Below are 14,650 nucleotides of genomic sequence, written 5' to 3' on the forward strand. Positions count from 1 at the left end.
ATATAAAGAGAGTTTGCCAGTTGTTTCACCTGTATCAACACAGACAACAGAAATCTTCCAACAGAAATCCCCCAAAGCCTTTTTTGAGACACTGTAAAGCATATAGCTGTGGACCTTTGCTATCTTCACTTGGGTATACGGTGTGAGCATGAAGGTATATTTTAATAATGTAGATTGCTATAATTATAATCACTTTTGAACACTCTTATTATTATTAATAAGAGCAAATTGCATGGTTCCAGCGCATGCTGGTCTCCTGTTAGATAGGCGTCACATAATGGTATCAGTGTGTAACCCCGACTCTCATCTCCATGCCAACGAGGGCCTGCCTGCCAGTACAGGGCTCTGAGGCTCTGTCGGGTTGCTGGATAGCCTGTGACTCCTCACAGAGTCAGTAAGCAGGACAATGGATCCCAGCTCTTAATGAAAGCACACAGGGGGAATCACACTTCCAATGGCTGGCCTTCCCATAGGCTAGCAGGACACTGGTGAGCTTTGGTTTACATCAGACGCCTGTGTCCAGCATCTTGCCACTTAAGTACTTTCCTGCATCCAACTATTCCTTAAGATAGTCCTGAAGCATGGCCTTAAAGGGGAGGAGAAAGGGTGATCAGGGTATGGAAAAGACTCTAGGTACAGTCAGACATGCAGTCCCTAACTCCCCAGAACTGGTCAGGAACCACTGTCTAGTAAGGGCACATTGTAGCGCAAACCAAGGAAAAGCAGAGCAGAAACATGCTAGCTTCTTCAGACTAATGACCTGGGGGCTCCATTCCCCACCCTCCCTCTTTCTTACCCCATTGCTCTAGTAAATCATTCAATGTTTCCAAACCTCACACCTGCCACTCTCAAGGCACACAGCAATGCTAGCACAAAAGCTGGGGCTTGTGGTGAATATGTGTACCAAACACCAGTCAGAGAGAGGAGGCCAGCTTAATCCCACCAAGAGCCTATCTCAAAAATTAAGGTGGACAGCCCCCTGAGGAATAACACCTAAGCTTATGACTTCCACAGGCAGGCACACACATGCACATACATGCACATACCACAAACGAGCATACATACCCCTACAGACACCCCCACAAACACACACACACACACACACACAAGTCAGTTAGGATATAAGGGGGTGGTTGTAAGAGAGAACAAAACACATCTGTCAAGGTGTTCATCACACATGGAGGCTGATGACACTATGGTTATTAACATCTGAAGAAGTCTTGTTAATTTATTGCTTCCCTCTCTTTCTCTAAGCAATTTTACTTGAGGTTTCAGAGAACAAAAAGGAAATACATGGATGATCCTGTGCCCACTACTACAGCAGGAACTGTCTTTGGGGTTCAGAGGTCACCTCCCTACTGTTTTCCCTAGTCACCTGCAAACCACTGCAGGTACCAGAGACACTAGAGAGCAGACTGCAAACCAGGTCACCAACACCTAGCGTTTACAATGGAAGCATCTGATACACAGATTTTGCCATGAAGCAGTTCGTCCCTTCATCATGCCAGGGCAACAAGACAGAATAGTTCACCCCTGTGGAATGAGATGCAGAAATGACACTTGTTTGTCACAAGCCAGCCTTCCTTAGAAGCATGCTATAGTCTAGCTGAGAAATAACTTCAGAGGAACTACTTCCTTGGCTGTGCTAAGGATACAAACCTGGGTGCGCGTTACATCCTGGCTAATTAAATTAATTAAACTTCATCACTGAGTTTAAAGTAAAGGTCATTGAATTATCAACAAAGGCAAGCAAAGGAGAGCTTTGTGAGATAGGTCGTCTCCTCCTCTTTAAAGTTTATTTTTCTGGTTCTCTTTTCCTCAGCCCTGGAACTCCGAGCTAGAGCTTTCGTTCTTAAAGGTAGAAGTTTCCCACATGAGGACTCAGTCAGAGCCTGTGTATAAAAGAAAGAGGCAGGTCCCTCCTGTTCTGTGCAGTCCTGCCAAAGGCAATTCACAGAATTCCCTCCACCCTGAGATCAGGCTCACGTGGTGGTCTGACTGCTCAGGGGACCCAAAGCCTCCTCAGCTGACACAGCCCCCCCTTCAGTCTGCCCTGCAGCCACTTCTGGACTGGGCACACAAGGACCCTGTAGAGCAACCGCAACTAACGTTTTGAGTAAAACACTCTTGAGGGTCTAAACAACTACAGAAGTTATTCTGCAGTTTCTCTTTTTAAAAATTAGCATGGCGCATCTTCTTAAAGTCTTGAATAATTTAATTAGAATTATACAAAAGTCATGAGCATGTTCTATTTATGGGCAATCACATCAGCATGAAAAACCCCAACGACAACGTTAAAAATAAAGTGTCTTCATACGGTGCATTCAACTCATGAGACAACTTGAATTCGAATTGGAGAGGGTCGGATCACTTCTGGGAGGCTTTTGTTTCCCTTGCCGGATTTCTTGCTTTGGGAGCCCTTGTTCCCTCGACACACGAAGTGTTAAATGAACATCGGCACAAGGCAGAGAAGAAAGCTGTTTGGACTGCGTTTGTTTTATCTTCGCCTCGCTACGCGCCCGGTGTTCCCCAGCCTCTAATGGCATTCACATTCTCCAACCCCCGCAGGATGCATGCCTTGGCGGGTGCATGGATCCCAGAGGCTGGGCAGCCGGACAGCTATGAGGAAGCCAGCAAACAAACTCCGAGGAAGGAAGGCGGCTCTGCCGAGCAAAGAGACACTTTGGAACCCGGTGTCTTTTAGCTGAGCTCATGGAGAAATCTCTTTTAAAGGGTACTGCGCCTTGGATGCGGTCCAAGAGTCTTTTTAGCAATGAGACAGCACAGAGAGCCGTATCAACGCCAGTGATTTCCCTGCACCTAACAGCACCTTTTGCCAAGACCCCACCCACCCACCCACTCTGTAGGTACCGCTCTGGCTGGAAGGAGGCGTCTTTCCTGGGGAGGAAGCATGTTACAGGTCCCTTCAGCTGTCAAGCTCCACGGGGTGGGGGAGAGCCATCAAGTTCTGAAACATTTGCTCACACCCCCCTAAGCTGTGCCAGGGTAGAGGCTGCGCTCCCTAGCGCGCGGCTCCCCGCTTTACCCAACACATGCAGCTCCCTGACCCTTCTCCTTCCCTGGGAAAGCTACTGACTTAGGGGCGACGTTAAATCGCGCGGAGTCAATTCCCAGAAACCACTGCCCCCAACACTACCTTCTGCGGAGGGGTCCCGATCAGCATCTCCAGGTAGTAGCCGCGGCCAGAGTCTCCCTGAAGGTTGTCCACCATAGCCAAGAAGTTGGCGGTAGCCCTGGCAGGCTCCAGTGCGAGGGCCAGGCCATCGGCCCGGGGCAACTCTGGGGTCCCCAGCCCGGGAACAGCCGAGGCTCTGTGGTTCGTGGCCCCGGCCACTTGGAGGGGCAGCGTGAAGGGCGCGGGGGCCAGCGCAGGGACCGCGCTCAAGAGCCACTGCGCCAGCAGCGGGAGCAAGAGTGCTCGAAGCAGCGCGCCCATCCCCGCGGCGGGGGCTCGGCGAGTCTGCGAACGCGCGGTTCTGCGGTCCTTAGCCGGCCGGGGCGGAGCGGACGGGGAGGAGGCTGGAGAAGGCGGTGCGGAGTTGAGCAAGTTCTCAGCCGCTGCCCCCTCTGGCGGCCGCCGCCCCGCAGGCCCTGCCCCTCCTCCGTGGCCAAGGTCAAGGATGGGCGCGGGTCGCGCCTCTTCCCGGGGAAACTGGAGTGCAAAATTTCCCCGGAACGTGCCCGGGAGGCCACGACTAACGGATATGACGAGGCTCAACCTAGAGCTGCTGGAAAGTTTCGGGAACCCTTAAAGGGGCAGCTAAAGCGCAAACTGGCTTCCTGGACCTGCGCTCAAGGAGTCCGCAGGGGTCCACTGTCCCTGTAGAGGCAGAACTGCCCGGATGACTCAAGGGTCAGAGCTCGGGGCAGGCAACTGTGAAAGAGCGCGCCCTTCCACTTGCCAAGAGCATATCCAACCGGGTCTGGATGCCTCTCGGAGTTTCTCCCACGCGAGGATCTCCCTTTCCAGCTCCTTTGGAGTTAGCTGGTTCTCTGAGAAAGGATTTGAAGTATGGATGAAGGCTGGGGTCACGCTGGGAGCGCTGGGAGCGCCAGGGCTAGGGGAGGCAAGTGAGGGGATTTTGAATTTCTGAGAAGGGATCTGGGCTGCTTACACTCCCCAGAACCCAAAACCACAAGGCTGAGGAGGTAGCTTTGGGCCTGGTCTTCCTGGTCCTCCTCTTCTCCTTAACGCAGATTCAATTCTGCTAGCTCAGTCTCCCAGGAATCCCGTTAGTCTACTCAGTTAGTGAATTACTATCAGGGTCCCAAATGAGGCTGCCATCCAGCCCTCCCCTTCTTTCATCCGCCCGCCAGCTCTCCAGATTATCTAATTAATACTTGTTTAGCCAGACACCGAAGCCGCAGAAACGCATTCAGAGGGCTATTTTATTTCAGGTACTGAACGCAGGGGGGACAATTACACCACTAAACTCATCGATTTCTGCTGAATCAAGGAATAGAAGAAATCTCTGTGTCTCCTCCAGCTGAATTATGTTGGCTTTTTTAAAAAAAAAAAAACAAACAAGACCATCTCCAAACAATGGAAAGTAGAACTCATGCTTCCCTCATCCTTGACTGGAACTTCCAGATATAAGTGTCTGTGTTTATTCCCAATGTCAGAATCCTATGCTGCTCTACCGGGGACCTTTCTGTCCAAGATCTCCAGCTATGCTACTTTCTAAAAGATGCTGGTTATAAGTTGCATTTTTCCCCCTCTGAACTCTATCCAAGATCCAAGGAATCCACAGTCACACGAAAGGCAAGCCTGACTGAATCCCGGGATAGAACCTACATTGTTATTCCCCATAAATCTGCATAGTTATCGAGAGCTCTTACATTCATATATTCACATTTAAATTCAAGATTGTAAGGAAATGGGCAATTTAAAAGAGATGGTTATTTACAAATCCTTGTGTCCAGTCTTGAGGGGTTGGGGACCACCCAGACAGCTCTCAGATTGACAGTATCCGTTTGGAAGCACATGGGATTTATCAAGGACATTGACTCAGGTGGTGCTACATGATGTATAAGGTATAAGGTCAATATTAAAGACATTTGCTCTCTCTAGGAGTTAAAGAAACACAAGGGAAATCTGTAAAACTCAAGTCTAATTAATGTTTGTATTTGAAACTCTCTAGCTCATGTAGCGTGAATATTCCAAGCTTTTACTGGTAAAAGGGAGGTATATAGACAGCTGCATAAAGACAGGTTCAAGGGCATACACCGTTTTAATGAGTGGTAGGACCATCTTGCCAAAAAGCACTGTCCAGGCCGTGAGGAGGTAGCACTGGACAGCTTGCCTTTCTTCTGTGTGGCCTTAGCATTCTCCAGCCTCATTGCTTGTAGACCTCCTGACTGACATGGGCTTCCTCACTGGCATCCCCTGGAGATAGCCAGCGAGCTCTTTTCACACCACAACCTATCCAACTTCTGGTTCCAGGACCCAGTTACACTCTTACAAACGACTGAGGGCCTCAGGATGTTGTTCTGGATTTAACAAACTATGACTTCAAAATGAGAAACGTTAACAATTAAAATAAAAACACACCTGGACCCAATTGGTAAAGTGCTTACTGTGCGAACATGAGCACCTGAGTTTAATCCAAGCGCCCACTTATACATCCAGGCATGGCAGCACTTCCCTGTAATCCCAGCAACCTGGAAGGCAGAGAGAGGCAATCCCTGGGGCTCACTAGCCAGCCAGTCTAGTCTAATTGGCAAGTTCCAGGTCCCATTGAGAGTCCTGTCTCAAATAATAAAAAGAAAAGTGGGCATCTCCTATGGTGGTTTGAATGAGGCTGGCCCCCTAGGGTCATATGTTTTCAAGTTGTTTGGTAGGGTTAGGAGGTGTAGTCTTGTTGGATGAGGGTTGTCACTGACTTTGAGGTTTCAAAAGCCCACTCTAGCCCCACCCCTTTGCATGATGCTTTAGGATCAGATGTAAGCTCCCAGCTATTGCATTCAAGCCATACATATAGTGCTTCCCGCCATACATGTGATGGTAATCATGAACTAACTCTCAAACTGTAGGCAAGCCCTTAATGCTTTATCTTACAAGTTCCCTCATCATAGGTTGATTCCTGGCTTCCACAAGTACATGCACATACCCAATGAATTTACTTGCACACACACAAAATAAATGAAATAACAGTGACCAACTTTCTCCCCCTTTTGTGTGTGTGTGAGATATATAGGCATGTTTTCATGTACAGGCCCTGTGTACATACATGTGCAGGTCCCAGGTTGATGTTGGGAACCATCTTCTATTGATTACTATACCTTATTCATTGAGGCAGGCTCTCTCAATCAAGCTCAGAGTTCAACTATATGATTAGTCTAGCTAGCCAGCATGCTCTGGGAATGCCCAGTCTCTACCTCAAAAGGCTAGAATTTCGAGGAGCTTCCAAGCTTACCCACTCTTCTACCCTTGCATGGCAAGTACTTTAACCACTGCACTGTCTCCCTGGGGTGGGGTGGGAGTTACTGCAATGAGTAACATTACACATGTAAATTTTCTTTTAATATCTGGATTAATAACAGACAGCTAGATCCTTCCAACTATGTCTGCATTTAGTCTGTCTGCCTCTTACATATCCAAAAGCTCCTTGAAGTCCGGGGTTGTAAAAGGGATACTTCAGTGTTTGCATGAAACAGCTTTGACTAAAAGCCCCGAAGCTTCTGAGACCATCCATCCTCTACTGAGTCTTGTGTCATCGACCACAAAACAAAACCGACCCAACCCTGAATATCAAACACTTCATCCACAGCTGGAGGAAACTGCTAAACAGGACCTAGACATTTTGAATCTGCAACCTGGACCAAGGGGCACCATTCTTTTCTATCATGGAGGCTCCAGAGCGCTGCAAATGGGCCCAGCCACCTGCACTCACTTGAAACTTTCTCACTCTTATCCTGTCTCCTAATTTTCCAGCCATAGTTCTTTGTGTGTATTTGTGAATTTGTGTGGACATGTTCATATATGTCTGCATGTGTGAGAAGGGCAGAAGTCAGTGCCAGACATCTTCTTCAATTTCTCTCCACCTCATATTTTTTGAGACAGAGTTTTCTCAATGAACTTAGAACTTGATGGGAAGGTCAGGAAGGCCCAAGGATCCTCCTGCCTCCACCTCCCCAGTGATAGATTGTAAGCGTGGGCTGACTTTTTAAGTGGGTGCTGGGAATAGAACTCAGGTCTTCTTGCTTGTAAGATAAGCTCTTTACCAAATGAGTTTCTCCCCCATCCTTATACCTCTGTCTTATTAACTTTATCTTCTTTCACTCACTGTTCATCTCACAGTGTCCACCTGCTGAAATCCTGTGTGTTTCTCTAGATAGTGTCAACCTGTATTCTCTCATGACACTCCTGGAAAGCACCCCACACTGGTGACAGTGCCCTTCCTTGTGACTTTATGTTTATCAGAATCACCAGGGGATTTTCCTTCACCTCTTAACCAGACAATTCCATTCAGATGGTCTGGGGATGGTATCCATCACTTTCAGAATTAAACAAAACAAAACAACAACAACTACAACTGGTTGAAAGGAAGATTTAAACCTGGAAGAAATGAGATGCAAATGTCAACTGAAGTCTTGGATAGATTCCAAATTCTAGTATATAGTCCCAAACAGAGTCTTCTATTCTGAAAAAATAAAACCAAAATGGAGATGACCACACCTCTGCTGGGGAAGGTACATGAGTGTAATGCAGATTTCTCTCCTTATGGCAAGACCTGTGGTGTTAAGTCCCCTGGTTGGAAAGACCTGTGTGGGATATTCACACAGAATCTTCTGGCCTTTCCTGAGGGAATGCTTGGTTCACATTTGCCTTGCATTACTATTGGAAGTCTTTACTTTCACTTCATCTGTGACAGATGTTTCCCCAGAATCAGAAAAACAAAGCTTGGACTATGATTTATTCTTGTTTATCTCTGAGGATTGTGGGAGTGAAATAGATCACCACTCCTCTGTTAATGAGGGTGATGTGGTTGAGTCAACACAAGGCCCCGTTCTGGGCACATCAGCTAGTGTCCAGATGTTCTTTTCCAATGGGAACTTAGTTCTAACAACAATTTGCCCACCAACCTGTTCCAAACACGTTAGTAGATTATCAAAAGGTTAGAAAGGTCTTGCTGGATTGTTGGTTCCAAGACCTAATGAGAACATTCAGAGGTGAGACAAGCAAGTACGAGGAACTAACTCAGGTTACTAATTTGTTAAAAGCCCTGGGAATTTAAAGAATTAGATCTCCTGATCAGAAGAATAAGGGGAGATGCTAGAGGCCAATAATTAAATCAGAATTTCTAAGATATGTAGTCTATCCCCTCTCTAGACTGTAACAGCAATTGCTGCCAACCATGGTCACTTGGTAATATACTGATGTGCTGGGTTAAATATTAACTGCTTGCTGAAGCTATGTTTTATCTTTCTTAATACAGTTCATGGGGTTGCAGAAAACTGTAGAGATTTAGGAGGAAAAGGAAGGGGAAAAATAAAGGGTGCACACTACTAGTAAATATAGGAAGTTCTTAAGATAGATTGTACATGAGAAAATGAATGTAAAATGTCTTCAGCTGAGGAAAAAATAGATGTATAAATAAAGGTGACCAGAATCAGAGTGTGTGGCACCTGCGGGTTAAAGTCTTCTTTCCTTTTCTACACATACCTATTCCACACACTCTCCCTTTGGGTTCAGAACCCTGGTGGGACTGGACCCCAGCACTCTCTTCTTTCTTGTCTACTAAAAAGGTTTCAGAAACTCAGAATTTCTGCTATTCAGAGTAGGGTTTTTAAAAGCACTTCCTCCAAAAGAAACTAGAGAGAAAAGGCTGACTTCACAAAGTGAATGAGCTAACCTAGAGCACTGTCACATCAGAAGGCAGGGCCGCTATCAAAGAGTTCTGAGGTCCTATCATAAGCAGGGTAAAGCTGGGACATTTAAATGTCATGGGAAACAGTGACTGCAGTAGCTCTAAACACTTCAATTATGTTAAAATCTGTTTGCTCGGAATGTTCTTTTTAAAGGTACATTGATTAGCATTGGAGAATGCTAAGGAACCCAACTCATTACATTTAAAAGCTGGCAGAGAAAGGACAAGGATCAAGCATTTGTCTTCTTGCTTCCTGTACAAGCTCTGTCTCCATCTCAAGAAAAAAAATTGATGACAGCATGTTTCTCTTTATAGATATATATTGCCCATAATAAGTGAAGATAAAGTAATCTAATGAGAATATTGCTGTTTGTATGCCCTGCAATGGGTAACCTCGTCACCATGTTGTGGCTTAGCATTATCTGGGAAGAGAGTCTCAGGGAGAAGGTGTCTACATTGTATTGGTCTGTGGGCATGTCTATAGAGTTTGACTGAATTGATTTGGGAAGACACAGGCAACTGTTGGTGGCAATATTCCCTAGGCAGAGGGTCAAGGACAAGTGGGCTTGCCTGTGTTGCTTTCTGTTTCTGACTATGGATGTGATGTCAAACCTAGCTGTTTTAAGTTCTTGCCCTGACAGCCCTGGATTTTAACCTGGAATTGTGCACTAAAATAAATCCTTTTCTCCTAAGTTTCTTTTAAAAAAAGTTTATCATGTGCATTTAAAAATATGTGTATTTGTATATAGTGTGTGTGTGTGTACATGTGTGTGAAGTAATTGAAGAGGTCAGAAGAGGGTGCTGGACCTGGATCTGGAGTTGGGACTCTGTGTGCTGGGAACTGAAATAAAGTCATTTGTGAGAGTAGAACACATTCTTATCCCCTAAGCTGTTTCACCAGGTCCCCTAAGTTGCTTCTTGTCAGGATATCTTATCATAGCAAGAAAAATGAAACTAGACCAGTTCCTGTGAATATATATACATATATACATATATATGTGAATATGTATGTGTGTGAATATATATATATACACATATGTAAATATAGAGAAAGAGAAGGGAGGCAAAAATGAACATATACAATACTACACGTGGCTTGCTCTTACCCAAAGAAGAAAGCCTGAATGTGACCCAGCCAATTTGCCACAAGTTGACAGATGTCTTCCTGGGACCTGAATCAGGCCAGCTCCCCATGTCTGTAAATAAAGTCTTATGGATACACACCCATACTCATTTGCTCAAGACTATATGGCCCAGAAAGCCTTGAGTATTCACTGTACACTCATCCACCCTAATGTCAATTAAAAGGTATTTATGCCTCTGTCACTCAATTGCAATGTGTGGACCTTATTTAAACCTTCATTGGAACAAAATGACAGTTAATTATGAAACAGAAATTTAGACATAGGTAGGAATATAATATGGTATTATTAATAATTTCAGCTATAATAAGCGTGTGTGAAAGTCTTATCCACTAGAGGTGTGCAATTACACACTGAGATAGTAAAACAAGATTTGTTTTCCCATATTGGGTTTGTTGGGAGAGTTTTAAGCAAGATCTGAAGTGAACTGTATCACCCTAGGAATGTCTCTGTCAGCCTACCCTTCATTGTTTTCATTTTAAAGAAACTGAGGCATGGAGTTACTATTTGGAGTGTAGTAAGTATGGTATTCAAAGCCTGGGGTCCAATTTGCACAGCCTGCACTCTTCATCACAAGGCTAATGCTATCATGTCCTTTCTGAAGGTCACAGAATGGTCCATCTGGAGAAGGTTCCAGAACACTATCCACATAGTGAGTACACAGCAGGAAAGGGGACTGGAGGCCCTGGAGACAGCAGCCATCCGCACAAGTTCGGTACACCTGTCTGTCACTCACTAGATGTGCACCCATATAGGAGAGTAACACCCAAAAATACTTTCCAGCCGAGTGTGCTGGAGCAGTCTGTGTGCCAGACCCCAGACTGGCTTGTGGTGGAAGATACTGGGGTGCGGTGAGCTTGGAGATAGGAAGACCAGCGAGAAAGTGACTGCATTGATCCTGGCAGCCTGTGGCCACTGTATTTGGGGGACGGGATGGCCACTGATGTGGACCTAGAAGACAGAGTTTTTTTGGGTTCAGGAGCCTGAATCCTCTAACATAGCATGCAGCTGGCTGGGCAGGACTTCCTGCCTAGGAATACCCCCTATGTGTTTAGAATGTGAAATGGCTCCCTAAATTACATGATGGCACTTGGCCCCAGCTGGTGGCATGTTTGGAAGGTCCATTTAGATGGCAGAGCCTTGGGGGAGGAGGTGAGACTTGTGGATGGGCCTTGAGGCTTAAGTTCAGTCTCATTTCATCTTCATTCTTCACTTCCTGACTGCAGTTGTAATATGACCAGCAGGGCTCCTGTGCCTGACGCCATGTCTCCCCAACCTGCTGTGATGTATTCCCCACAATGATGGAGTGTGTCAGCTCTCACTGAACTAAACCCCACTTGAGTTACTTAGGTCAGGTATGTTGTTGCAGCAATAAGGATAGTCATTGACACAAGTAGTCTATAGACATCTGGCTGGATTCCCTTTGCTTACACTTTGCTGGTGGTGGCCACTGTCAGAGTGGTGCCACCAACCCTGCCTTCTTTCTTCCTCAAATTATGAGAGATGCGGTATGCAGTTACCAGTGTCACAGGAGGACACTGGGGTACAGGGTTGGTTACTGAGATTACACTGAGTAATGACCAGTTGGATCCAAACTCCAGGCAGCTGGCCTCCAAAGCAATGTTCTCTTCCTAACCCTGCTATCTCTTTATGATGAATCTGAGGAGATGGCTCAGAGGACAAACTACTTGCTGTGCAAACGTGAGGAGCTGGGTTCAGATCCCTGGTATCCAGGTAAAAATCTGGGCATAGTAGCACATACCTGTAACACCAGTGTTGGGTGGCAGGGAAGGGGTGTGGCAGCTTGCTTGTCAGCCAGTCTGCATTAGTGAGAGACCCTACTCTGCATCCAAACAGTAAGGTTGAAGGGCCAGGAAGACGGCTCCTTAAGTAAGAGGGATTTCTCTGCCAGCCTGAAGACCTGAGTTCAAACCCTCAGTGCTTATGTTTTAAGGAAGGCTGATGTGCTAGTTGGTATTGTCATCTTTACAATCTAAAGTTACCTGGGAATCTCAGCTGAGGAATTACCCAGATCACATTGGCCTGTGGCTCTCTGTGTGTAATTGTCTTCATTGATGACTGATGTAGGAGGGCACAGGCACTGTGGGCTGTACCACCCCTAGGCAGGGGAAGGTAGCTAAGCAACCCGTAGGGAACAAACCAGTAGGCAGTACTCCTCCATGGTGTCTGCCTCAGTTCCTGCCTTGAATTCCCTCAATGATGGACTGTAATAAGGAAGAGTAACATGAAATAACTATTCCCTCTTCAAACTGCTCTTGATTACAGTGTTTGTCAGAAACAGAAAGCAAACTAAGACAGCTGAGTATTACTGGGCATGCGTATAACCCTATCACCAGGAAGTGAGTAGAGACTGGCAGATTCTAAGAGCCTGCTGATCATCTTGTCTGGCCAAGAAAAGAAGAGCTTCATGTTCAGCAGTAATAAGCAATAAAGAGATGGAGGAAGACTCTTAATATCTTGCTTAGACCTCCACATATGTGTACATGAGTGCAAATACCTCAGACTCACATGCATGCACATACATCACATCACACCACACATATACACATACACCTACACATACACCCACTATACCACACATGCATACACATACTACATCACATATCACACAACACATACATATACACATAGCCATGTCACATACTTACACATGCATACCCATATACACACACCACATACACATATTCACGCACACATATATACATACACACATATATATACACACCATATATACATATATCATACCATATACTTACACACATACCCATATACACCACCACACACACATACATATATCATTCACACACATACCATACACCACACATACTCACACATATATACACATACCACACCACTCACTTTTACACACATATACCACATACACACACATACATACACCATTCACATACACACCACACATAGACACACACATATATACACCACACCACCACCTACACACACACCACATACACATACCCCCCACACACACATATACAAACACACACAGCACACACACACGTATCGCATATACATACATACATACATACATACAACATCTACACATACATGCACACATATATATATACACTATACCACATACTTATACATATGCACCACATACATACACATACATACACCATTCACATGTACACCACACACACATACATATATACACAACCACATCACACACATCACACACTTATACACCACACACACACATATATATATATATACACCACACACATATACACCACACATACACATATATACACACACCATACCATGCCACACACTTTCACACACACATACTAGTACACACATACATACACCACTCTCATTACACATACATACCACACATACACACACACACATGGACCATTCATATACACATACCCACACCATTCACACACACATACACAGACAAAGGCATGTCTGCAGATAGAGGGAAGTAAAGGTTGAACTTAGCCTCACTTTTCGGTCATTCCTTATGCACTTAAGATATACTCCTATTTACAAAACGCACATACAGTTTCAGGATGCACTGGTGTTATAGGACGGGCATAAGCTGAGCCCCCTTGGGCAAATTCATCTGGAAAGGTGTACTACTATTGTCACTGAGATTCTTTTTCTTTTCTTCTTTTTTTCTTTCCTTTTCTCTTTTTCTCCTTTTTCTGTTTATTTGGTGAAGCATGATCACGGGGTAGTCACTCAACAAATAAATACTACCCTGCCTTAAAAAGGTTACCTCAGGCTCGAGGCCACTGGACCGCATGTGTGTAAGCTACGGGCATCTCTCCTAGTTGGTTTTCTTCTTCCTGCCTCCTTTCCGGGATTGTCCTGAGTGTTCTCACCCTTGCCATCACCCCGACAGCAGTTTGCACCCCTTCTACAGGCAGAGAATCACTTGATGATGATCTCACCGGTGTGAGAGTGGAAGCCTCCAGAGTCAAGCTGTTCTGAAAGCACTGTCATCATAGAACACTGACTTAAGCAGGAAGGAAGATTTCTTAGTGCTGGGGTCCTTGGTGGGTCGCTAGCAACAGGCTGGCTGAGCAGGGCAGCTTCTTCTTTTGTGGGCTGAATTATTTAGGTCATTGTCTAAAGGTCTTAAGCACTTCCTTTCCCTGTTGACTCCCAAAGACAAATTCCTTCTAGCTCCTACAGAAGTATTTAAGTGGAGACTGTTTGGAGTTTGGAATTATCTTTTGAGTGGGTTGCTGATCATATTGGGGGTGGGGGTGGGGGGTGAAGATGACAGGAGGCCTCAGTGAGCAGTGTGAACCTGAGTGTGCTTAGCCCAACTCTGTCTGTTCGATTGACTGAACCAAGATGGCCTTCAGATCTCAGCAGCAACAGGAGACTCAAGGCCAGGTGGGTGAACCTGTAGCTATTCAGTCATTCCAGCAGAGGGATGCCTCAGAAACATAGTCCACCCTACTTCTGTAAGCTCATGTGACCAGTGTCATGCATGAGTCCTAGGGGCAACCAGAAACCCTGTGAGTTCATTCACAGCTGTACCTATTCAGTACACCTCAGGGACAGTGTGAGGGTTGTTCCTGCCCTCCAATCCACTACCTGTTCTTTTCCAAAGACAAC

General features: G+C 45.6%; 1 protein-coding gene across 1 annotated transcript in view; it reads right to left on the reverse strand.

The window, feature by feature from the left end:
* The window catches only part of Bace2 (beta-secretase 2), an 86,151-nt gene extending 82,694 nt beyond the window's left edge, over nt 1-3,457 (reverse strand). The window contains exon 1 of the mRNA XM_028752547.1: nt 3,158-3,457. Within this exon, the coding sequence (XP_028608380.1) occupies nt 3,158-3,457 (300 nt within the window). The remainder of the gene's footprint in view (nt 1-3,157) is intronic.
* Nucleotides 3,458-14,650: the final 11,193 nt, after the last annotated feature.

Source organism: Grammomys surdaster, unplaced genomic scaffold (assembly GCF_004785775.1).
Source record: "Grammomys surdaster isolate TR1022 unplaced genomic scaffold, NIH_TR_1.0 125925, whole genome shotgun sequence".
Taxonomy (NCBI): domain Eukaryota; kingdom Metazoa; phylum Chordata; class Mammalia; order Rodentia; family Muridae; genus Grammomys; species Grammomys surdaster.